Source organism: Yamadazyma tenuis, chromosome 5, assembly GCF_029203305.1.
Source record: "Yamadazyma tenuis chromosome 5, complete sequence".
In the NCBI taxonomy this organism is placed as follows: domain Eukaryota; kingdom Fungi; phylum Ascomycota; class Pichiomycetes; order Serinales; family Debaryomycetaceae; genus Yamadazyma; species Yamadazyma tenuis.
This window is the reverse complement of record NC_089465.1, coordinates 1,028,648-1,054,199: the sequence shown is the minus strand read 5'-3', so window position 1 is coordinate 1,054,199 and position 25,552 is coordinate 1,028,648. Positions and strand designations below refer to the sequence as shown.

The 25,552-nt window shown below is 44.8% G+C and overlaps 8 protein-coding genes across 8 annotated transcripts; 2 read left to right on the top strand and 6 right to left on the bottom strand. All coding sequences in view use genetic code 12, as the record gives it.

Annotated features, from left to right (window-relative positions):
• Nucleotides 1-519: 519 nt before the first annotated feature.
• Nucleotides 520-5,283, bottom strand: GCV2 (glycine decarboxylase subunit P; the record flags this gene model as incomplete). The annotated part of the gene is made up of 2 exons (XM_006686001.2): nucleotides 520-1,654; nucleotides 2,210-5,283. 2 exons carry the CDS (start codon nucleotides 5,281-5,283, stop codon nucleotides 520-522), a joined length of 4,209 nt encoding a protein of 1,402 aa, XP_006686064.2.
• A 566-nt stretch (nucleotides 5,284-5,849) lies between these two features.
• TEF1_2 (translation elongation factor EF-1 alpha) lies at nucleotides 5,850-7,226 on the bottom strand (the record flags this gene model as incomplete). The annotated part of the gene is made up of 1 exon (XM_006686002.2): nucleotides 5,850-7,226. The coding sequence occupies one exon, from the start codon at nucleotides 7,224-7,226 to the stop codon at nucleotides 5,850-5,852; it is 1,377 nt and encodes a 458-aa protein (XP_006686065.1).
• Nucleotides 7,227-7,790: 564 nt separating this feature from the next.
• DPB11 (protein kinase activating protein dpb11) lies at nucleotides 7,791-9,461 on the bottom strand (the record flags this gene model as incomplete). Its single annotated transcript, XM_066158229.1, has 2 exons — nucleotides 7,791-8,239; nucleotides 8,657-9,461. 2 exons carry the CDS (start codon nucleotides 9,459-9,461, stop codon nucleotides 7,791-7,793), a joined length of 1,254 nt encoding a protein of 417 aa, XP_066014326.1.
• Nucleotides 9,462-10,125: 664 nt separating this feature from the next.
• Nucleotides 10,126-10,515, top strand: PSN45_004179 (uncharacterized protein; the record flags this gene model as incomplete). Its single annotated transcript, XM_066158228.1, has 1 exon — nucleotides 10,126-10,515. The coding sequence occupies one exon, from the start codon at nucleotides 10,126-10,128 to the stop codon at nucleotides 10,513-10,515; it is 390 nt and encodes a 129-aa protein (XP_066014325.1).
• A 666-nt stretch (nucleotides 10,516-11,181) lies between these two features.
• On the top strand, nucleotides 11,182-12,939 carry SEO1 (MFS transporter (Seo1); the record flags this gene model as incomplete). Its single annotated transcript, XM_006686004.1, has 1 exon — nucleotides 11,182-12,939. One exon carries the CDS (start codon nucleotides 11,182-11,184, stop codon nucleotides 12,937-12,939), a length of 1,758 nt encoding a protein of 585 aa, XP_006686067.1.
• A 53-nt stretch (nucleotides 12,940-12,992) lies between these two features.
• Nucleotides 12,993-16,475, bottom strand: PSN45_004177 (uncharacterized protein; the record flags this gene model as incomplete). The annotated part of the gene is made up of 2 exons (XM_006686487.2): nucleotides 12,993-14,810; nucleotides 15,420-16,475. 2 exons carry the CDS (start codon nucleotides 16,473-16,475, stop codon nucleotides 12,993-12,995), a joined length of 2,874 nt encoding a protein of 957 aa, XP_006686550.2.
• A 91-nt stretch (nucleotides 16,476-16,566) lies between these two features.
• Nucleotides 16,567-19,572, bottom strand: RAT1 (5'-3' exoribonuclease 2; the record flags this gene model as incomplete). Its single annotated transcript, XM_066158227.1, has 1 exon — nucleotides 16,567-19,572. One exon carries the CDS (start codon nucleotides 19,570-19,572, stop codon nucleotides 16,567-16,569), a length of 3,006 nt encoding a protein of 1,001 aa, XP_066014324.1.
• A 310-nt stretch (nucleotides 19,573-19,882) lies between these two features.
• PSN45_004175 (uncharacterized protein) lies at nucleotides 19,883-25,330 on the bottom strand (the record flags this gene model as incomplete). The annotated part of the gene is made up of 1 exon (XM_066158226.1): nucleotides 19,883-25,330. The coding sequence occupies one exon, from the start codon at nucleotides 25,328-25,330 to the stop codon at nucleotides 19,883-19,885; it is 5,448 nt and encodes a 1,815-aa protein (XP_066014323.1).
• Nucleotides 25,331-25,552: the final 222 nt, after the last annotated feature.

The following is a 25,552-nucleotide window of genomic DNA, read 5'->3' as shown; positions in this document are numbered from 1 at the left end:
TTCTGGGCTGCTTGGTAAAATTTTTTTGTGGTAGTAATGTATTGATTTCCTGTATGGGCTGCGATCAAATGTATAAGGTTAAGGGGATTTCAAGATAGAATATAAGGTATTTTTGAGGGGCTTACAAGGGGGAATTAACACCACAAACACTTAAATATAGGAGTAGATATCGTTGTGAGAATACCAGTGAAGTTTGGGAGTGGCTGTGAACTTGTCTGGGTGTAAGGCCCTAAATTTCAGTCGCACCACCGCTTGAGCCTTGGATCAGATACCACGTACGCCTACCAAAGACATGAAACTCAATTCACAGTTCAGGAGGGGATCTATTTTTAGTAAGAGACATGGTCACGTGAACTAGGTTTAGGCGATGAGTAAAATAGGGCAGTTTAATAAGCTTCAAAAGCTTAAGAGTATATTTGCCTGGGACCCTATTACACGAGGACTGCCTGGGTTCCCCCCTTTATATTAGGACTGCCTGGATCCCCCCCCCTTTATATTAGAACTGCCTGGGTTCCCCCTTTATATCAGGACTGCCTGGAAACCTTTACCACTCACCACACCCATCCAGTCACCCATGGGAGCCCTCCAACACACATTATTCACTTCGAGCGACTCCTCGTACGACAAAACCGGTGATCCTACCACGAACGGATGCTCATGGTCTTTAGGCAATTGGAAATTGTTACAATCCCACACCAACGCCTGACAGTCATCACCACCCGTAAGGAGGAAATTTCCAGTGGGATGCCACTTGATGGAATTAATGGCACCCGAGTTACGACCTCCAAGAGATCCATCCAAAACTGCTACTGGAACACCCGGAAGCCGAGTATCAATGACAATCACCTGGTTCGAGTTGACTCCAATCGTAGCCAAGTAGTTCTGGTCGACGTTCGAAGTGGCTAGCTTGAGCAACGCTTTGGAGTTGTAATTGTGGCGACTGGGGCCAGTTCCACTTGAAGGCTCATAGATAATTGTCAGATGTTCAAGCAGTCTCAAGTCAAACATTCTTATGCTACCGTCGTTCCCTACCGAAGCAAAGAGATTGGTGGAGTCGGTGACAAACTTCACGTCAAACACCTCCAGATCGTGTGCAATCAATTGAGTCTTTACGTAGGCCGAGTCCCCTTGATGAGGATCGGGATTGGGGTTCAGTCGATTGAGATCCCACACGGTACACGTGGTGTCGACACTGGCGGTGATGATGAGGTTGGACTCGAGTTTGTTCCAGTCAAAAGACGTCACTGGTGGACAATTCATGATCCCACCGGAAGTGGCTCCAGAAGTACTGTTGGTTAAGTAATGGGTTTGAGACATTCTGAAGTTGTTGTTGGAGTCCAAAGAGTCGTGGTCCACCTTGAACAACCGTAGAACCTCGCTCGAGGCTGCGAGCCGTTCATGGCTACCCGAACCCATTGCTGGATCCCACTGGAGGTTGGTGATGGGGTATTCCACCGAAACCTCGGCCGCCTTGTAGAAATCAAACCCTTCAATGGATTTCGCCTCGTCGGTGTCGACACCGGAATCTGCACCAGGATTGAAGCTGGCGGCATTATAATCGGTGGTGGCATCTTTTCCGTAGGCAACTCCATGGAGAATCTGTAGTTTGTTCAGTAAGCCTTCTTTGTACAGCGACAAGGCGATACACTCGGTGCTGAAGTCCGGTAGACGGCCCCAATCAGAGCAATAGAGCGGGAGTGTGGATAAATAGTAGGAATATCTGTCAGATATGGAGGAGTCTGTGGATGGGAATGTTAAACCTGCTGAATCATTGTTTTGTGACGACAAAGGGGTTTGTGATGGCTGCTGCAAATTAGAGCCTGCGCTGGGAGGAAGGAGGCCCGGCGGAGGGTATTGGGATGGGAAGCCTTGGCCCTGTGGGCTGGGAAATGAAGAGTGTGTTGTGAAAGGTGGAGCGGGAGCATGAGCGTGAGAAAACGATGTGGGGATGGCACTTATGGGAGGCGCTGAGCTGGCAGGACTAGAGACAGGACTAGTGCCACCTAGAGGAGTTTGGGGCGTATATCCGAGAGGAGTCGGGGGCGTGTAGCCGAGATTCATGATAATAAAAGTGGATTGTCTCGTTAGAGATGTTTGGCAATTCTATTGTTGAGATTGCGACCCGAAATGCGAGCGTCAATTTGTCAGGAATCGCTTCGTCTATTATAATATTTTCTATACAATATATGTGTATGCCGTTTAAGACGACTCGGCAACCTCCTCAACAGATGGACACGTACACATCAAGTTTATGTCCCCGTATGCATCATCCACACGAGCCACGGTGGGCCAGCATTTAGCTTGCTTCAAAAATGGAAGTGGGTATGCAGCCTGCTCACGAGTGTATCCTCTAGAGGCCCAATCTTCTTGTGGAGTTGAAACCACATCGGCCAATGAATGAGGAGCATTCTTCAACACTTGGCCAAGAGGATCCCCATTTTCGTAGGCTTTGATTTCGCCCCGGATAGCCACCAATGAGTCTATAAACCGGTCGATTTCCTCGAGATTTTCAGATTCAGTAGGCTCAATCATTAAAGTACCAGCCACCGGGAAAGACATGGTTGGGGCATGGAATCCATAATCTTGTAATCTCTTAGCCACGTCGATGGCTTCGACTCCGAAGGTTTTGAACTCACGTAAGTCCAAAATGAATTCATGTGCACAGTGCTTAATGGCTGCAAAATCCATGAAAAGAATCTTGTAGTGGGCCTGTAATTTTTTCATCATGTAATTGGCATTTAACATGGCGATGGCAGAGGTGTATGGCAACAGGTTGGCTCCCAACATCTTAATATAAGCGTATGACACTGGAAGAACAGCCGCAGATCCAAATGGCGCAGAATTAACAGCTTTAATGGATTCAGAAGTGGCATGAGGAGTAGAAACAAGTGTGTGATGAGGTAAAAAGGGCTTCAAGTGTTCCTTGACACATACCGGAGCTTGACCAGGACCACCACCACCGTGACTCAAAGCAAAGGTTTTGTGGATGTTCAAGTGACATACATCCGCTCCCAAATCTCCAGGAGAAGTCAATCCCACTTGTGCATTCATGTTGGCTCCATCAAGGTACACCAACCCCCCATTTTCATGGACAATGTCGATGGCCGATTTGATACCAGGTTCAAACAAACCATACGTTGAAGGATACGTGATCATGATCGAGCATAAGTTTTGGCTGTGTAATTCAGCCTTTTGTTTCAAGTCTTCAAGGTCAATTGAACCATTTTCCAAACACTTGACTGGAACAACTTTTAATCCACACATAGCAGCAGAAGCTGGGTTGGTACCGTGCGCCGACACAGGGATAAGACATATGTTTCGCGATTCATGGTCACCACGGGACTGGTGATATTGTCTGATCAACAGTAAACCAGTATATTCACCTTGAGCACCCGAGTTTGGCATCAAAGTGGTAGCATCAAATCCAGTGATATCATTCAAATCTTTTTCAAATTCAGCCACAAGTTCACGGTAACCTTCAGCCTGGTCAGCCGGAGCAAATGGGTGAAGAGCAGTGAATCCTGGCATCGACAAAGTGGACATTTCCACCGTGGCATTCAACTTCATGGTACAAGAACCCAAAGGAATCATTGAGTTAGCCAATGATAAGTCTTTGGATTGTAACAAGTGCAAGTACCTCAACATGGCAGTTTCTGAATGGTGCGTGTTGAACACAGGATGAGTCAAGATCTCGTCGGTACGAGTCCATTGTTGAGGGAATTCAGGGAGTTCTTCCAAAGTACTCACACCCGCGTCACCACCAAAGATTTGGACCAATGCACCCAAGTCTTCTCTGGTGACAGTTTCGTCCAAAGTGACCGAAACCGTCAAATCATTCACCTTGAATAAGTTGATTCCGTATTGGTTCAAGGCCAATGCAAGTACTTCATCGGCAGTAGTACCTTCAAGTTTGATGGTTAAAGTATCAAAAAAGCTGGTGTTTTCGAGCGTATGGGCCCCAAGGTTTTGTGACAAAATCTTGGTGTAACCGTAGACCCGGCCAGCAATCCGACGAAGCCCATCAGGTCCATGATAAACCGCATACATAGCAGCCATATTGGCCAACAAAGCTTGAGCCGTACAGATGTTGGAAGTGGCCTTTTCACGCTTGATATGTTGCTCACGTGTTTGTAAAGCCAACCGTAAGGCCTTGTTTCCCAACCGATCCTTCGAAACACCAATGATTCGTCCCGGGATCTTACGAGAATATTTATTAGTAGTGGAGAAGAATGCCGCATGAGGACCTCCGTAGCCAAAGGGAACCCCGAACCGTTGGGAGTTTCCCAAGGCAATATCAGCCCCAAAGCTCGAAGGTGGTTTGAGTAATGTCAAGGCCAACAAGTCAGTAGCCACTGCAAACAACCCCTTTTGAGCATGGACTATATCACCAATCCGAGAGTAGTCATTGATAGACCCGTCGGTGGCAGGATATTGCACAAGGGCCCCACAAACCTTGCTGGCAATGGTTTCAAGTTCAGCAACACCTTCCTCGGAAGCGAGATTAAGTTCAAGAATCTCCACTCCGATATTACCAGCACGCGACCGAATCACCTCTTTTGTTTGTGGATGCAAATTGATATCCACCACGTACTGAGTACGCTTACCACGTAAACTGTGGAAGGACAAGGCCATGGCCTCACCGGCAGCAGTACCTTCGTCCAAAAGAGAGGCATTGGCGATATCCAAACCTGTGAGCGAAGTGATCATGGTCTGGTAGTTCAACAAACTCTCTAAACGGCCCTGACTGATTTCTGGTTGGTATGGCGTGTAGGAGGTGTACCATTCGGGTGATTCCAACAAGTTTCGTTGGATCACTGGCGGAACGTGAGTACCAGCGTAACCTTTACCAATAAAAGACCGAACGATCTTGTTCTTGCCGGCAAGCTCATGTAAATGGTCCAACATTTCCAGCTCCGTGAAGCCCTTAGCTGGAGATACCTGGAGTTTACGCTTGAGAAGCACGTGAGGAGGAATGGCCTGAGAGAGAAACTCATCGAGATCGCTATATCCCATTTCCTTCAACATCTGGGCCACATTTTCGGGGGTTGGGCCTATGTGACGACGAGCAAATGTGTCTAGAGGGTCAAGACCGGCCTTAGGCACGTAGACAGTGGCATAATTGTCTGAGGACGTGTTAGCTACCTTAGTGGAAGCATTTGCTGCCGCTTCATACGCGCGAGATGAGGCGAAAAAACGGGTACCTGCCACCGCTGAAGGGCGGGAGCACACGGCACGAGCAATGGTAGCCCGATTGATCGCAAGTCTTACACTGCCTCTGAACATTTGGAATGTGATGTATAAAAGCAAGTGAATAAATATCTGCAAAAAAACATGTGGAATGTTTGCAGATATTTATAAGGGCGCGCGCAGGAGTCAGACCAGAGTTAGACCCGAGTCAAATAATATCCCGAGTATAACACGGCCTAATGGGAGCTATATTTTGCCTTGGAGAAGCGATGACTGGTTTGTGGAAGCCTGTAGGATAGCCAAAAACTGGCCGATTTTGATTTGGAGGACGTGTGGATCCCTTCTAACCAGTTTCAATTTGCAGCCGCCTTGCCGGCAATCGGACGCGGCTTTGTGTCAAACGATAAGATAAGCGACGATATTGCAACAATAGTGATTTCTTGAAAATAAGGGATGTGAGCAAAGTCTCAATAAGTAGGCTACATTAGAAATAGTAGGAAGATAAAGTGGGTGAAATCTGGGGAGTTTTGAAGTCAAATTGGTCAAGTTGAACCCAATTCTAGTTAGAGGCTAACACTGGTGGCCAGACACGACATTAATGCGTTTTGAGAGACGGTCTACTACATCATTCAAACAACTATAAGCATTCAAAACTATATAATTTACTTCTTAGCAGCCTTTTGAGCAGCCTTGGTGACCTTACCAGCCTTGTCGGACTTTTCGACGGCCTTGATGACACCAACAGCAACGGTTTGTCTCATGTCTCTGACAGCGAATCTTCCCAATGGTGGGTATTCGGTGAAAGCTTCAACACACATTGGCTTAGATGGAACCATCTTAACCATAGCGGCGTCACCAGACTTGATGAACTTAGGGTTTTCTTCCAAAACCTTACCAGTTCTTCTGTCAATCTTCTTCAACAAGGTGTCAAACTTACAAGCAATGTGAGCAGTGTGACAATCCAAAACTGGAGAGTAACCGGAAGAGATTTGACCAGGGTGGTTCAAGACGATGACTTGAGCATCGAAAGAGTCACATCCCTTTGGTGGGTCGTTCTTGGAGTCACCACACACGTTACCTCTTCTGATTTCCTTGACGGAAACGTTCTTGACGTTGAATCCAACATTGTCACCTGGAACACCTTCGTCCAACAATTCGTGGTGCATTTCCACGGACTTGACTTCGGTGGTGACACCAGCTGGGGCAAAGGTAACAATCATACCGGCCTTGATAATACCGGTTTCAACTCTACCGACTGGCACAGTTCCAATACCACCAATCTTGTAGACATCTTGCAATGGCAATCTCAAAGCCTTGTCGGTTGGTCTGGAAGGTGGGTCGATAGCGTCAATAGCTTCCAACAAAGTCTTACCAGAGGACTTACCAGCCTTGGTTTCCTTTTCCCAACCCTTGTACCATGGACAGTTTGGAGATGGTTCGATCATGTTGTCACCGTTCCATCCAGAAATTGGAACGAAAGGAACAGACTTAGGGTTGTAACCAACCTTCTTGACGAAGTTGGTGGTTTCCTTGACGATTTCTTCGAATCTGTTCTTGTCCCACTTAACAGAGTCCATCTTGTTGATAGCAACAATCAATTGTTGGACACCCAAGGTGTAAGCCAACAAAGCGTGTTCTCTGGTTTGACCATCCTTGGAGATACCGGCTTCGAATTCACCGACACCACCAGCAATAATCAAAATAGCACAATCAGCTTGGGAAGTACCAGTGATCATGTTCTTGATGAAATCTCTGTGACCTGGAGCGTCAATGACAGTAACGTGGTACTTTGGAGTTTCAAACTTCCACAAAGCGATATCGATGGTGATACCTCTTTCTCTTTCAGCCTTCAACTTGTCCAAAACCCAAGCGTACTTGAAAGAACCCTTACCTAATTCAGCGGCTTCCTTTTCGAACTTTTCAATGGTTCTCTTGTCGATACCACCACACTTGTAGATCAAGTGTCCGGTGGTGGTGGACTTACCAGAGTCGACGTGACCAATAACAACAACGTTAACGTGAGTTTTTCCCTTACCCATTTTAAATAATTTGAAAGATGTAGTAGGAAGAAAAAAAATTGGCGAAATCACGGACTTTTAAATTTTTTTCGCTGGGGGACGAAGCTGGTGTGCGCACGAGGGGAGGCAATGAGGGCGCGAGCCCTATTAACCATAGAGGTGGGCTTGGCGCCAGGTGGTGGTAGTGGTCGTGGTACGCTTGGTACAATTTTGCTTCTAATGTGACTGCTACCCCGGATTTACCTTGAATATTCCAGAAGGTTCTTGATGGGGACTACTGATCAAGAACTGCCTGACCTATGAGTCATGATTTCCGAAGAAGTAGGAAGGACTTGGAGCAGAGCTTGTTGTTCTTTTTTTTGTGTGGGTTTGTGGGGATTACTGTAGAGAATCGGCGAGCGAGTATGAAATATGACCAAAGAAGACACACAAAAACGTTGATTTCTCAAGTGTATCAGGTGTATTGGTCATGTTTATTAAATGCTAATATATAGAGTTATGGTTGAGGGATTATGCGGCAAGTTTGGGGGGGGGGGTTAAATTAAATTGCCATGACTCATTCACCGAGCAGATAAGAAAAGCAAACTATTTCTTCTGTCGTTTGCTATCATATCCAATGCGCACCTCGTCTTCATCGTTAGAGTCTTCGTGAGTTTTACTCGTCTGCAACTCAAGCTCCTTCGAATTTGTCACCAATTTCCCGAACCGACGTCGGATCTTCTTGGGGGACGGGAGTCGCAACAGGTCTGAACCCGAGTCAGGTTCCTGCTTTTTCAGATAGTACAAACACCACTTTAAGTCCTTGATGGAAGGATCTGAGTCGTTTGCAAGTTCAAATAAATACCATGGTGACACAACCGGTATCTTCCATTTTTTCGCAGCCACGATCTTATTCTTGGTGGATACGCGGCTGATAGAATTGTAGGCACATTCAACTAGCTCTGGCCGTTCGAACAACAGCTCGGGTAGTCGTTGCTTGAAGATGTTGATGTTGACCACGAGCATGTCGATATTTGCGTTAAAAGAATCCGAGACTTCCATTCCCAAATGCCGACATAGTTTTGTGAGATGGAGGTGTTCTATGCCCTTGAATCCAGAGAGACTGGCTGACGCTGATGATACGGCGCCGGAAACAGTATGGTCCGCGAGCTGGTGGGACCAGGCGTCATCGGTGAGCCGCCCGTAGTAGATGGAACGCTCCACGAGCCACTCGGTGCGGACGGGTGATGTCAGCGACATTGGTCGCAAATTTGTACCAAACGGCACGAGCACGTAGTCGGCGTCGCCGCTGGTACTACCACCATGCTGAACAATTACGCGGGAGAGGATGACCGTCTGTGCCACCGTGAAAGACGATAGGTGGAAGGTTATCCCCTGGAAAATGGAGTCAGTAGTATCCGTTGTCTTTGTACGTTTAGTTCCAATTTCAGAACTTGGAAGAAGCCAGTTACTCATTGCATCTGTGGTGGTACTGTGACTACCACCAGAGGTGGTAGTGTGCTCCCTGTGCACGAGAGAGTTCCATACGTCAAGGTTCTTTCTGATTTTGGCCGGGGCCAGGTCCGTGCGCGCGACGGCAGCTGCTGCCAGTACCGCCATTGAAGGAGGGTCACCACCAGAGGTGGGGGCATCCGAATTTCGGGGGATCTCCGGGTAGTGGTCGTAGGCATAGTCATCAGGATCGAGCGAGGCACCTCGCCGTAAGCTGTCGAGGACGTACAACGGGTGTACAACGGGAAGACGCCATTCCACTGCCTTGGTGTACCTCTTCCCAGTAGGAATATTCGAGAGGAGCATGGCATGTGCATTTGTAAGCAGGTCGGTGGCAGTACCACCATGACGCTCGATAAGCGCCCGTACGGCGGCCGGCGAGGTGTTGTCACCGTTGAGATCGTAGATGCTATCGGAGCGGAAATGCCCCACACAAATAGCGAGGCCGTAGAACGTTGGGAGAACGAACGAGTCGAGCAGCGGGGAGGCCGCGGGCACGATAGTGGTAGTGTCACCACGCCCACGTCGCCATGCCTCGTAGAACTGGCCAATAGCAGTTGGCTGAAGAATCTTCACGTCGTCGCGGTGGCGCACACAGTAGCGGTACTTGGCAGTACGGGTGTCGCCCACCACGAGATGCGTGGTGTGCAGCATGAGATCAAGTGTGTACGTTCCGCCGAGCTCGACCACCTGGCGCTCGACGGTGTCACGGGCCTCGCTGCTGATGGCGGTACAACAGAAGCACTTACCGGTGAGTGGAAGCATGAGTGGTAAAACGCGAGCTTGTTGTTCACGTGAGCGACCCGCACCTGACCTCGCAAGCGGCTCACGTGACCTTTTGGTATATTGACTAAAGCAAAAGTGAAAGAGCAAAGCGGCCCCCGGAATCTGGCAGGGCCCATTGCAGTGTGGGGCAGCGAGGCCAATCGTGTTGTTGTTCTTGGTATCACACATACTAAATGGTTGCGAACGTGCATCCCAAATACTGAATGTAAACAAAGCCACCATCGCGGGCTTATTTGGGATAAGCCCATGCCTAAAGCATGCGTCCCCACGTTGAATTTCTTCTTGTATATTTTATATCCTTTATGCACCAACCTCCTCTCGCTTCCGCTTGTGCTTTCGGTGTAAGGGCTTATTGGGTAGATAGGTCCACAAACGCATTTGTGTACATACCCGTATTTGTGTATAGACCGTATCTGTGTATAAATATCGTACCTGTATACACAATCCCCCTCTGGCGCCCCTATTATAGCGGTGGGCGGAGGATTCTCTGTCGGTCAAGGTACCCGTCCCGCTTCTCTCGAACCCCCGCCAAATCATTCGTTAATGTTGTTGTTTACAATTGTGCCCGCGCGCTCACACCAGGTCCCTATAAATTGGCAGCAAATCCAGTTGTTTTGATTCCATCCATCCACTCGCTTTAATAATGTTCAAACAAATTGCCGCTCTCTCTGCGTTGGTCGCCGCCACAGTCGCCGCCTCTAACGATACCGTTGTCACCACTGACATCACCGTTACTGACTATACTACTTACTGCCCATACTCCACCGTGGTGACCATCACCACCTGTAATGAGGTTTGTGCTCCTACCACCATCACTGTGACCGAGGCCACCACCTTGACGGTTACTGGAGAATGTATCATTCCAACTTCGTACACAACCCAGTACGTCACTTCAACTGTGACTCCTCCAGCCCCAACTACGGTTGAGGCTACTTCGACTCCAGTCACCGTTGCTTCTTACGAAGGTGCTGCCAACAAGCTTGCTGCTGGTGCCTTCGCTGGTATTGCTGCCGTTGCTGCTGCTTTGATCTAAGCGATCCAAGAAACTTGTGATATCTGTTTACAATGTATAGTTAATGTATTTGTGTTTGGAGGCGTCTTCAGTGGGTGTCTGGGTCAGAACTTCTGGCTGCGAAAGATTCGCGCAACCGGTTAATACACTCGGCATAAAGTATCGGTAAATCTCGTGCCATTCTTCCGTCAGCGGCCCCGCCAATAACGGCCTCGCCGCATCCAGTCGCCTCACCGGGTCGGGATTTTCCGCCAAGTGTTTTTTTTGAGTGAAATCTTAAGATTGGTGTCTGTTCACAACGGTCAGTACTTGGGGCACAACCCCACCCCCACTAAAGGGCTTCTCATCTGCTAAATCCCTCAAATAAGAGCTCTTGTGGCTTTAAAAAAAATTGTGGCCCAAGTGTGGCCGGGATCCGCGACCGATTCCGCCTGAGCATGAAACGATTTACAGTTACCGATGTGGGCCAAGATTGGGATTTCAAATCTAGTACGGCGTTGACGGTAGGGGTGTATGGGTCAGAACTCACCGTACTTGTATCTTGCATTTATGCGTAAATGCAATAAAGTCTATCACGTGAAAAAACGTATCGCATCGCATTTTTAAATCTTGCAGCATTGCTTCACAGCTGCTAATATATAAAGCCATGCAATTATCCAAGAACAGATTGTTAAACAATTTCTTAACATGAGTTTTATCACCGGACCATTGTCTAGATTGAAATATGGGTTTCTTCCCCAGCTTCGGGTGGTGGAAGATCTTCCCCATGATAAAGTCGATATTGCAACCACGGTTGAAACCGTGCCGGAACCGACCATTGAATACAGAGATGAGAAGGGCAGAAAATGGTACAAGTACTTTGACGAGTATGAATACCGGTCCAATAAACAAACCAGATCTCGTCACAAGTGGTACAAATGGTTCCACGAAGATGACACCCCAGCCGAAAGGAAGTTGATTCTCAAGTTGGATGTAATCTTGACCTTGTACTCGTTAATGGCCTACTGGGTTAAATATTTGGATCAGACCAACTTGAACAACGCCTATGTCACGTCCATGCCCCTCGATATAGGCATGAAGGGAAACGATTTGGTCAACACTCAAGTCATGTTCAACGTTGGTAACATTGTGTTTCAAATCCCATTTATCTACTTGTTGAATGCTGCTCCCTTAAACTACTTGTTACCTGCTTTCGATGGATTGTGGTCGATTGTGACTATCTGCTTATACAGAACCACAAACGTGCCTACCTTAAAGGCTTTGCGGTTTTTGATTGGTGCTTTTGAGTCTCAGGCTTACTATTCTTACCACTTTTTATTGGGTTCATGGTTCACTGTTGATGAAATCAGCAGAAGAGCCATGGTGTTCTACTTTGGACAGTATCTCGGGGTCTTAACTTCGGGTTTGTTGTCTGGTGCCATTGTACGTTCTCTTGATGGAACTAACGGCTTACACTCGTGGCAATGGATTTTCATCATCGATGGGCTCATTTCGTTGGGAGTTGGTTTCATTGGTATTTACAGTATTCCCGGTACCCCAAAGAGTTGCTACTCCATCTGGTTGACAGATGACGAAATCAGACTTGCTCGTCGTCGTTTGGAACGTAACAACATTGGCAGCAAAGAAGATGACTATTCGTTCAAAAAGGTTTTGGACTTCAAATTGTGGAAGTCCATCTTCACCTCTTGGGAAATATATGTGTTGTCGTGGTGGAACATTTTCTGCTGGAACAACTCTAATGGTTCTTCGGGTGCTTATGTTTTGTGGTTGAAGTCTTTGTTATCTTCTACTGAAAAGAATGCTGACGGAACCCCCGCCGCTCGTTTTACTGGCGGTGCTTTACAGGATCGTACAGCCTTGACTCCAGGATTGGGAATCGTGTGGTTGACCATCGTGTGTTCGTTTGCCGATTTCTTTCACCTGAGATGGGGAGCCATTCTCTTTTCGCAGGTATTTAATATCACTGGAAATGCCATTTTGGCCGCATGGGACGTGCCAGAAAAAGCCAAATGGTTTGCTTGGTGTTTACAGTACTTTGGTTGGGCTATGGCTCCGGTGTTGTACTCGTGGCAAAACGATATTTGCCGTCGTGATCAACAAAAGCGGTCGACTATCTTGGTTCTTATGAATGCGTTTGCCCAAACCACCACCGCTTTCATGGCGGTGATTGTGTGGAAAACGGTCGAGGCTCCTCGTTATTTCAAGGGTTTCACTTTCACTGCCTGTTCTGGGGGTGCCTTGTGTTTGTGGACGTTTGTGGTGCTTTGGTTCTACAAGCGGGAAGAACGCAAACACGCGTTGGACAATGGTATCTACCTCTACAACTCTTCTAACCCCGAAGACGTTCCTCCCGTGATTACCAATAAGGACAACACTGGTGACAAGGAATCTGAAAAGGAATCTGAAAAGATTCTTGATAACGAATTGGAATTCGACAGTAATTAATCTATACCTAACAGTTGCAAATAATAGAAATAACATAATCTTAAACTTATAAACTAATCCTCATCCCTATCTTTTTCTTCGGATTCACGGTGGTCATCGTTTTCGATGAACTCCTCACTGGGCTTTTCGTCATCAAGGTACCTCAAGGTTCCTCGAGAGTAGTCCATCTTATTAATCTCAGAGTGGTCAGGGCACAACTTGGCACCTCTTCTTCCAATCACGTACCAAGGTAAGCTGAACAATTCTTCCATACTTTCCAAGGACCTTCCACTAATCTCAGGAATGAAGAACCATGCCCATATCAAAGAGATGGCGTTAATGGCCACAAAAAAGAAAAAAGTTCCATATGGCTGCAAAGTCAACAACATTTTCGCAACTGCTTTTGAGTTACCATATTGATTGGCAAAATGTAATACCATGATTAAAGACTGAGCAAAGGTTCTAGTACTCAAGGGGAAGATCTCGGATCCAATCAAGTACTGTAAAGAATTGAATCCTATGGTCCAGCCAACTCCTCCCATGTACAAAGCAGCCATGGCCCCCTGTGAAGCCCGATACTGAGCAGTAGTTAATACCGTATCTTCATGGGCAGCATCAGGTACAATAAGCAAAAACAATGCAAAGTATAACACAGCAAGTAACTGAATGGTAATACCCATGTACATGGCTTTTCTTCTTCCTAAGAAGTCAATGATAAAAAATGCTCCAATATAAGCGGAACAGAACTTGACCACCCCCAAAATTGCCGTCATCTTCAACTGATCATTACCCTTGATACCACTGAATTCAAATAATTCTGAAGCATAGATAGTGATGGAGTTGGCACCAGACCATTGTCCTAAAAGCTGTACCATACATCCCAAACCGAAAAACCGGTACCTTAACGATTTGACTCTCACCAATTGTGCAAACAACCCAAAAAAGTTATTATTACGTTTCGCTTCCAACTCCTGTTGCACGGACTCGGTAATATCTGTGATTTCACCAATGACAAATGGGTGGCTTTCAGACAAGTTTCTTAAACGAGCCAAAGCCTTTAAGCCCTCTTCATTTCTTCCCACTTTGATCAACCATCTAGGTGACTCAATCGCGAAGAAGGACCCAATCAAAATGAGACCAGGAATAATGATCTTCACACACAATGGAGTGATCCACTGAAGGTTACTGTCGTCTGGAAGATTCAATACACAGCCGTAGATAGCAAAGTAACTGAGCATGATTCCAAGGTAAACGGCTCCAGCAAACATACACCCAGCCATTCCTCTGATGGCTTTGGGAGTCACTTCAGACATATAAGAAGGACCAATAGCCACCGTCAACCCCACCGCAAGAGCACCTTCCAAGAATCTCCCGGCGTATAACTGACCAACGTTCTTGGACGTCATCTGAATAATGGTAGCAATTATCATGAAAAAACACACAAGCTGAAGAGATTTGACCCGGCCCAATTTGTCGACCGAGTAACTGGAAATCATCGAACCCAAAATCGAGCCCAACTGCACCATGGATTTGATATTTGATACCAACGCAGCATAGGCATGTTCTGATAAAGAGGGGTCATCCAAACCGAATTTGGCTTGGAATGAAGGTAATGTGGTGGAAGCAGTATTACCTTCATCCAACCCTCTCATACTACCGCATAAACCAAATACGGCAATACAAAGGTATAATCTCCAGTTATAGATCTCTTTAGGAGAATGGGTATCAACTACTCTCCATTTAAATCTCGGAGCTTCTTCAACGTAAATTTCTGTCGTTTGAACGGCCTTGGCGTCGGACTTGGTCGTTGGAGTGATTTCAGACATGGCAATTTCTAGAGTCTCCCAAAAGTTCTGGCGGTTGCAGCCTTTATATACTTCCAACCCGGAGGTCTGATACCACATTTAGGACCATCGGAGCGGAAGCATTAATGTGGGGAATGAAATGGCCCTGATGGGCACGGAAATATCCTCTTGAGTGGGTTGTAATTCCAAGAAAACAGCATTATGAATATTTCTAGGCATTTTTTATTTTCTGCAGCACTCTCAAATCTCCGCGATATAACCACATTTTCCTTTATGTAATCCAGGATTTACCAAATTGTATTGTTCCCCACTCAAAGAATAAAAAGTCCGGGAACATTTTGCAATGACAAGAAAATTTCGAAGCAAATCCTTGTTAGTGGTTTGATGATTTCCGACGCTTACAATTGGCTGTTTGTCACCCATGCCTACCTTATTTGTCATATAATAGATATCGAAGCTATACATCGTATTATACCAGTGTCTGCGTCTATCAACGCTTATCTTATACTTGGCTGAAGATGTCCTGGCCCACACACCAGCCGTACAGGCAACCCCCACCCCCACCCCCACTATTAATCCCGGAGATTTGTTCTCTTACGCCCAACACCATTACCCCAACACGAAGATTTCCCACTTTTGCTGCTTGTGGCCACACGCCCGAACCCTAAATTCTCCGCTTGGGGGTGCAAGAATAACCGCTCCGTCGACACAGAACCGACGGCGGTTTTCTTGGTCCTGGTGGTATTTAAGACGCACCTGATGGGTGGAATCAACTTGTTCATAACTCACAGACCCATTGTGAATATGCGCTCCACCATTGTATGCTTGGGTCATGATTTCCATGATGTACGGCGTTTGGTCGGTGTCTCTGGGTCCAAAGCTGACCAAATACATCTCGTCGTTGAAAATGTTCCCCAGTGGAGATATTTCAAACGTAGGCTCAAACCGCCGGGAAGGCGTCAACACCCAGTACGCATATGGACCAGCCACTTCCCGAGTGTCTTTATCTGAACTGATTTTTGTGGTGCCCTCGTAGTGCTGTGGAGCTTCTAAATTACTCATGGCAGCCATTTTAAACCGCTCAAGACCAAACTTTCTCATCTCAGCAGTATCACTGTCCGCCACGAGGGACGCATGGAATCCCCATGAGAACACCACCAAGAACTTCATTTCGGATGGGGCTGGACGCACCTGAGTGCCTTCGTGGAGAACATAAGAGGGATCCTCGGGAAATTTAATGGTATAGAGGTTAAGTGGTTTGAACTCATTGGATGTCACCAACCGCTTCACCGCTTCCAACTCGTTCGATATTCCAAGAGCAAGCGAAAGACTATTTCCCGTACCTAGTGGGATGACCACAAGTCTGATTTGGCCATGTTGATCCGATGAAAGACTATTGATAAGCTCGTTTACCGACGTATCTCCAGAAATGAGCACAATCTTGTGTGTTCCTTGTGTCAATTGCCGAGAAAAAGCACCTATTGTGTCGCCACTGGTGGTAACAACGTAATTGTGGGGTACCTTGAGGTGATCAAGGGTTGGTTTAATGATGTGGTGGTATATACTGGCTTTGCCATCGCGGCCAGTGCCAGATTTGACAGAATCAATAATAGTTAGGTTTTCGAGCTGCGGCGGCTCAGAAACAGACAGGGGTATAGATATCTTGGTTTTCTTGATGCTGTAACCGTTGTCGTCCTTGACAGCCACCCATTGTTGGCCCAAGACCTTATCATAGAATAACGGGGCCTCCATATCGCAGGTAAAAGTTACGCGCGGCCTCGCTTAGGGATCCGAGTCAGAGTTTACTGTGGTGCGTTTACTGTGGTGCATTTATTGTAAGAGCTTATCGCCTGTATCCGTTTCTCTCGCGGTTGCTGCCTGAGTTGGAGTTGTAGCCGGAGTTGGAGTTATAGCCAGAGTTGGAGTTATAGCCAGAATTGGAGTTATATCCTCTGCTCTGGTTGTTGTAATTGCGATTGTTGTTATAGTTCTGGTTGTAGCTTTGGTTATGGTTCTGGTTATGGTTCTGGTTGTAGTTCTGGTTGTAGTTATTGTACCCATTATTCTGGTTATAGTTATTGTACCCGTTATTCTGGTTATAGTTATTATACCCATTATTCTGGTTGTTATTATTGTACCCACCATTTTGATTATAGTTATTATACCCACGATTACCATAACCTTGTACATTTTGTCCGTATCCGCTATTCTGCCCGGTATAATGGCTCTGGCCTTCACTCTTAAAACCCTCAATTGTAGCTCTATAACCCCCTTTTCTACTTTTGAACATCATATACCTCTTCTTCCCGTTTGCCTCAGGTCCATTGTTCACATAGTCCCGGTTGTCGTTGGGACTACGGAACCTACCACCTCCTCTTCCATACAAAAGCTGGTCTATATCCGATTGCCTCAACGCTTGCGCAGGGTAGATAAACCCGTTCAAAAGCATAGACTTACCCTTCGTCTTTAAAGGCATCGCATAGCTTATCGAAAGATACTCAGCAGAGTCAATATCGGGCATATCTCCTTCATTCACGGGATTCCTCATGGGCTCGTTCGGGTTATAAGAATTAGCAGCCCAAACTCTACCAGACAAACCGCTGGCAGTATGGTTGAGCTTGATTTCAAGATTGTCATCGTCAGTTTCATAAACCTTCTTGAACTCCTGGTAATTCTTATTTTGGCACGATATGAACAACTCCTCTTGTTTCAAGGTGTTTCTATCCACCTCTTCGTCAGTCAAGGTCAAGTAAACTTTCCCAACCGCTTCCAAGAGCCTCTTTTCATCGATAAAAGGTAATAATGGAATACCTTGCCATGCCATTTTAGCTCCATTCATATCAATTTGGAAACTTTCGGGATAGAAATCAATGATTGGAGAATCACTGTCCTTCATCAATGGTTCAAATCCATCTGGTAAAGTATGACTAGAAGCCGCAGGCATCACAGACATCAATTGTTCATATGGCCTAAATGGCTTTCCAACTTTGAATCTGATACCCTCATTGATGAGTCCTTCGATATCATCGAAGTCCTTAGCAAACGGAGCATAGTGATAGGGATAATACCATTGCCAAGAAGGACATCCTTGATAATAATACAACAAAGCCCAAGATATTCCCTCTAGGTAATGGAAAGCCAAAGACTTACGTCTTTCATTTACTTCTTCGTCAGTTTTCAATCCGAATTTGGTCTGGTAGTACCGCTTATGGTAACCAGCCTCCCACATTCTCACATTGTCACCAGAATCATCAGCATCAGATTTTGTTTCCGATGGCTTATTGATCACCACTGGTTCACTGTCTTCTTCTTCGGTAGCAGTGGGAGAATCAACGTCACGTATGGCTCTTTTTTTAGAATCATCATCAGAGGAAACTTGAGGTGAGTTCTTTTGCTCGATCAACTGTTTCAATCTGGCGGCTGCACTTGCATTAGCCATGTTAGCCTGGTTGATGGTTGTCAAGTTGTTGACGATATCACTATTCGATAGCTTTGCATGGCCATCGACAATTTCACCAGAAGTAGTCATTAAGGGCATATTCACATCGGCTTCAATGGGTGCTTTATCCTTTCCCTTAGTAACGGTTGGCAAATATTGGTTTCTCAACTTCTTATCTTCCTCGTCCCAAACCTTTCGTCTTTTGAAATTCTCCTCTCGTCTCTTTTCTTGTTCATGTCTCTTTCTAAAGATATCATCTTCTTTCGAGCTCATCTGCTTCATCAACAACCCTACCAGTTTCAAGTTTAAGTTTCCGTCACAACTAATATAATCTTTCATAGAAGGTAATAACTTCTTCCAGCAGTCCACAAGAACCTCAATACCATTATCTCTTACATCCAAACATGGTAAATGTGGTAAGAAATCATTACCCACAAAGAAACACATGAATATCCAGTCATCGATAGCTCTTTCCACGTCAAACGGGAAACTAAGTCTGGGGTTGTAGAGTTCGGCGGCTAAATACTCTCTTAACACGTTGATATGAAGCCATAAGAAAGGCTTCTTAGCATCATTATCAGCCAATCTCTGTTTGTCCTCGGCCGTCATATTGATCTGGTCAGATACATTTAACCTCTTTGATTGATTGGCATAAACGTCTTCTCTCAACACCCGAAAATGTGGTTCATGAGTTGCCAACCCCAAGAAAATCAAATCGGCATCCAACCCATAGATACAGTGTTTGGTGTTTGGATCATAAGACGGATCCAGTCTTTGCAGTCGAATGAAGTTCATCAACTTATGTTCTCCTTCACCAGGGACCGAAGCGTCCGATATTATAACTTGCAAATTGGCCCAGCCGGGGTCATTGGCCAATTTGTATGCCACCCAATACCGTAACGCTAATGCCAATCTACTCATAAATGGTGTACCAGGAGTAATGGAGTTGCTATCCCAAGACTTCTTTCCCTTGATTGCTTCATCAATAATTTCCCCCCGTTGCTCTCTCTCGTGCAAATCTCTCTCTCTTTCCTCGGCCGCAATTTGGGCATCTTTAGCTGACCTAAATCTTCTGGCTCTCTGTTGATTCATCTTGGCTCTGGGTGCTACACCATCCACTGCTATCATCAACACTTTTCTCGGTCTAGCCATCATCAACACTCTATCTGTGTACTTGAAGATATCCAAAAACATCTCATCTTCAGTTTCTGGGGGTGGTTTGTGCTCGGGATGTGAACATGGATGAACAATACCGTTCATATCGAGGTACAAGTTGTCCACTTCACCATTTGGATTTGGGTTCAGGTATTGTGCAGCACCGATCTCTAACGTCGTATCATCTTCAATGACCGGTGATATGATTTTCGGATACTTTCTGGAAAGCCATCTGAAGAATGCTGGCACTCCCATGGCTTTAAGTGGTTTTTGAGGTAGGTTTGATGAGATAAAATTTTATCAAGAGTGCGGAGCGTGCAGTACCATTTCTGGTCTGAGTAAGTACTTAAAAGAATTTTAAATGTTGGAAAGGTTTGGGAACAAGGGAGATATAGGGTTGATACTGGGAAAGGAGAAATAAAAGAGGTGTATGTCAGGAGATTTGAGAGGTTTCTTTTATCGGTAATTTGGTATTATCGAAGAGTTGCAAAATTCACTTTAAACAGATATTAAACTTTATATTTGAGACTTGTAAGTCTTATAATGCACATGACTAACTATACAATTATTCTTTTGGTTTTTTATTGGTTTGTGTGGCCTGAGGATCAGGAGTGAATCCTCTCTTCTTTTCATTACCGTTGGCTTCTGGTTGATGAACACTCAAGGTAGATTCAGTGAATTGAGGGCCTAAAGCAGGTTTTGCTGGAGTGTTCGATGTTGGAGCATCACTCGACTTTTCCAACCGTTCGAGCTTCTTGTTCAACATCCTGAGCTTGATTTCAAACTTCTTCTCTGTCAGAGCCCGAACATCCATTTTCTCTTTTTCCAACTGTTGAGCAAATTCTTCTTTTAAGGTGACCACCTTACTTTCGTATTCTTTTGCAGCATCTTCACGGATCTTGGCTTCATTTACATCCGAACCCTTGCTGGTTTCTACTCTCTGATCCACCTGCTTGCCTACTTCTTCTTCAAGCTTACTAGCATATTCTGCTTTCAAGCTCGACTCGGTGGATTCAAGTTTTTGTTCCAACTCCTCGATCTTGGACTTCCATTCGGCTTGAAGGTCTTTGGAACTATTGGCACTTTCCAACTTTGCTTCATACTCAGCAACCAATTTGTTCTTCTCATCTTCAAACCGCTTTTCGACCTTCTCAAGTTCGGCATTGGCAGCCTCCTGGAATTCTTGCTTCACCTTCTCAGTCTCGGCATTGTTCCCATTACTGGTTTGAGCGAGTTTGGCGATTACTTCTTCATGATCCTTCTTGGCTTGTTCAAAGTCTCCAGTGATTTTGGCAACATCACCTCTCAATTGCTCGACTACCTTCAGGAATTCTCTCTCTTTGTTTCTAGCCAATTTCAACTTGGTTTGGGATTCGTTCAACAAGTTATCAAACCTGGTTTGCAAAGTTTGTAACTTTTGCTTGTCTTCTTCACTAGAGCCATTGCCAGTAGTAGCAGAAGAAGCAGCAACAGACAATCTCTCATTTTCTTCTTTCAAAAGCCTGATTGATTGATCCTTCTCTTGAATTGTGTCGTTCAAGCTCTTGATTTGAGAATTCAAAGGATTACTCTTACCTTGAATAGCCTTGAGTTGCACTTCGAACCTTTGAATCTGCTTAATGTACTCTTGGTTCTCATTGCGCAACGTGGTATTGCTTTCACGTAAGACGTTCATCTGTTCTAATTGCTCCAATAATCGTTCGTGTTCTTTGTTCGAGCTTTCAAAGCTAAATATGCTCTTGGAGTTGGCCAGTTCAGCTTTAACGGATTCCAATTCTGAAACAGTGGAGCTTAATCTCAACTCAAGTCTCCGGATATCTTCAGTCAATCCTGATACTTTGGATTCAGCACTTTCCTTTTCACGACGAACATAGCCGAGTACTTGGCGCAATTCATACAAGGAGTTGGTATCATCTCCAGTTTCTGAAGATAACTGGGAAGTGTTTTTCAGCAACTCCAACTGGTTCAACAAAATAGAGTTTTGGCTCTCCAAGTCTTTCAACCTCAATTTTTCAGAAGCCAACTCTTCCTCGATCTTCAGTTTCTCTTCGTCAACCAAACTCAGAGCAGACTCCAATTTGGCATTCAAGGTCGTTAACTGTAACTCCAAGCTACTGATAGTAACCTTCAATTCCTCATTAACTTCCTTGATAGAGACAATTTCTCTGCTATCAGCCTCTCTTTTAGCCAGTTCCTCGTTGTACTTCTTCTGGTTTTCGTCAGCCAACTTGGAGTAGATGTCCAACTCACCCTTGATGGTATCAATCCGAGATTCGTACTCCTTTTGTAAGTTGTCATAGTTTGCAGCCTTGAGGGAATATTCTTCTAATTGTTGTTTCATAATTTGTAACTCAGTAATATGCTTAGAGTCGTCCAATGAAATCTGATGCTTCAAGGACTCGATTTCTTGATTGAGGTGATCAACCTCTGTGCTCAACTTGGACTTTTCATTTCTCAACTCATCTTGTATATGATCATTTTCGGTCTTGTAATTCTCGAAAGTAGTATTTAAACTAAGCAAAGCATCTTCAGCACCCTTAGCAAGTTCGGAATATTCCTTAACCTGGGCTTCTGCGTTTTGCAATTCGTATTTGGCTTGTTCCAACTCAATATTGTTATGACTCAATGGGTGAGAAGAAACATTAGAGGAAACACCTCCATTGTTGATCTGTAATGCTTTTATGTGAGAATCGCTCTTCTTCAAATGTTCGGACAATTCCTTAATTCTTGAGTTCAAAGACTCCACCAATCTGGTCTTTTCATCTAATTGAGCTTTGGTAGACATTAATGTATAGCTCAATTCATTGACTTGTTCCAATTTGGTGTTTTGAGATTTTAAAGCCATCTCCGATTGATTGCTTAATATGGTAAGCTTTTCATCCCTTTCAGCCAACTTTTCTTGTAATGATTGATAATTGGCAATAGACTGGCCTAACCGGGAAGATACTTCGGCATTGGATGCCTCTCTTTCCTTTAATAATGCTTGTAAGTTCATTACAAATTCGTTCAACTGAGTCTTGTCGCTCCTCAATTGATTGACATCATCTAGCAATTTCTTCTGAATGGATAACAATAACTCCGTTTCACTCTTGGCACTGTTTAACTCAATGTTTTTCTTTGTCAACTTGGATTCCAAGTCATTCACATCATTGTTCTTACCTACCAACATGGTTTCTTGCTTAGAAGCTTGGTTCTTCCAGAACTCAATGGATTCTTGCAATCTCTTGACCTCATTCTCAGAGTTTTCTAATGTGACTTTACTGTTGGAATAACGAGTCTCGACCAACTCCAATTGATGGGTGAAAGAACTGACTTTGAGTTTGAACTCATCTCTACTTGAAACTGCTTCATCTAACTTCTTGGTCAACTTGTCTATCTTGGAAGCTGAATCGGCTTGAATCTGTTTGATTGAGTTCTCATAGTCACTTATTCTCTTTTTCAAATCAGCGTTTGCCTCAGCCAAATATTTGGTATTGGCTTTGGAGTTTGCTGCTATATCAGCAGTACCATTGGCAGAAGCTAAAGACTTCAAAACATCTCTCTCTTTGGCAACAGCGTCATACTTAGCCTTCAAACTGTCCAATTCACCTTCCAAAGTCAAAATTGCATCTTTGGCTTCTTCAATTGCAACTGATTCCAATTCGTTTCCGGCTCGGTCATCCTCCATCTCCAATTTCTTACCCAATTCTCTTGTCAAAACCAACAATTCAGCATTCTTTTTCTGTAGCTCGATGATACTGGAGAAACCAACCAATCTCTCAGAGATCAACAGATCAGTATCACTTTCTTTGGAGTTTTCGTTATTCCCAGTTCTTTCCAAGATATTGTCAATGGCTTTTCTCTCTGCTAAGGTCAAAGGATTGTCATGAGTCTCACGGATCTTTGAGTGGATTAAATAGTAGCATAACTGTTTCCCCAAATCTTTGCACAATTTCTTCATGGACACCATTTCGTCTTCCAATTCCATGATTTTGTTCTTTAATCTAGAGCTCTTCTTTTCACTTTCCAACTTTTCAAATCTCACAGATTCAACCTGACTCACCATATCTCTCATGGAACCTTCGTAAAAGGCGATTTGTTCCCTATAACTTAAGATAACCGGTTTTTTGGACTCCAAGTCGCTGATTATAGCTTGCAATTCATCAGCCAACTTTTCTTTTTGGGATCTTTCCAAAATCAATTGTTTTTTAATGTGATTAAATTCAGAATACAATGAAGATAATGAGATACCCTTAGAGTTGGCAGCAATTAATTCAGCACTGTCAGACAATCTAGGCAAATCATTCTCCTTTCTTAATTCTTGTTCTAATGCTTCTTCAGCTCTCCTGAGTCTCTCTTCCAATTCAATACATCTCTCAGTCTTTGATCTAAGTTGAGAGTCCAATTCGCTGACAGCCAGAGACGTCTTAGACTTGATCTCTTCGACGTAGTCTTCAAGCTCGTTCACTCTATTTTCATTATCAGCTTGTTGAGCTTTGAGAATTTCTATTACATCATCTTTGTTCTTTATTTCGCGTTCCAATTTGATCTTATTCGACTCAAGAGCTTGGTCCAATTTGGAAATTTCATTCAATTGATTTTCCACCTTCAAATTCGAAGCCTTGATGGAATTCTTCGAGTTTTCGTTGCTACTTTCAGCAGCAGGAAGCCTTGATTTCAACTCAGATACTTCATTGGTCTTGGTTAGCCTTTCAGTTTGGTACGTTTTGGACATTTCTGTTAGTCTGTCTTGACACGATTTCCATTCATTTTCAAACCAGATCTTCTCCCGCTTGAAATATGAAGCTTCGTTCGAAGACTTGGTAAGGTCGAACTTAATGCTGAAAAATTCGTTTTTGAGGTCGTTGAGTTCCTTTGTCAATTGGTTTATCCGTTGGCTCTTGTCGATATTGTCCTTGGTCAAGTTATTTATCTGGTTGTTGTACTGAATGACTTCTCTATCAAAATTCTGGGAGTTTTGGGTCTTCTCCAAGTCAATTATCGTTTGGTTCAAATCGTTCACCTTGTTCTTCAACTCATCGTTCTCACTACGATAATCCTCAACCAACTGATGGTTGGCATCGAGTTTCTCAGCCAATTCCTCTTTTTCTCTCACGGCATTTTCCAACTTCTCTTCATCGGCTCTGATTCGCTGGTTGAGAGTCTTCACCTTGTTCTCGTTGATTTGTGACATCTTCTCTTGGTTCAACTTGGCAAATTGGATGCTGGATTCAAGCTCCGAGAACTCCACCGCTTTTTTCATTAGTACATCCAAAATCGACAGGTCGATCGACGCCGCTTCCACATCAGGGATGTTTAAGTAGGAAGCCACCAATACGATGTTGTTGTTCTCTCTATCATCTTGGATTACTGAGATGTCAAGTTGAGAAGAGTCAGGATGGGTATGCACATGTTTCTTGGGAACCACATTCTGCACTAATGGCAGACTTTGGACCTGATTTGTGTCGACATCTCTTGCCACAGTAAATGATTTGGGGGTCTCGATAATATCTATATCTTTCAAAGGAGGCAAGCTTTTAGAAGGGGTGGTGAACAGGTTGAAGTTGGTGATAGGCATGTTCAAAGAAGATGAGTTCGCCAAGTCTTCTACCTTGTCATTCTGCTCATCGATATCCTGGGCAATTGGTTCAGAATTTTGGGCAATTGGTTCGGTGATCTCGGGGATTGATTGAGGTTCCTCGACCATCGACTCGAGATCTGGGTGCTCGTATGCTTCATCCTCTAAATTCACAATGTCATCGTCGTCATCGTGGTCATTTATGAAGTCGGTATAGTGCTCCGTTGGAACGCTCGAGTTGGCCTCTTCGTCAAACTCTTCTGCTTGGTGTATTTGATTATCATCATTATCGTCTTCTTGATCATCAATTCCATCTACAGAAACAGGCAGATGTTGCGCACTGGATGGCCCTGAGGAATGGTTGGACGTCAGATCAGAGATCTCCCCCTGTTCCTGCTGGTCCAGGGAACTGATCTCATGGACTGATTGTGGGCGACTATTGTGGTCGGAGTCCATATTAGTTTGAGTTTATGTTAGACAGTTGAATTTTCAGGTTTGCGCACCATTGAAGATGTCGCGGGACCCCCAGCCAGCCGCCGTGAGACATCTTGCGACAAGGAAATAGCAAGGGCGCGGACCCTATATATCACGCGCACAGAGTCTGTGACTGTGCCCACCTTTACCCGTGGCCTGTGCACGCCCTACACACCTCACCTCACCAAACGCAGAAAAACTTTT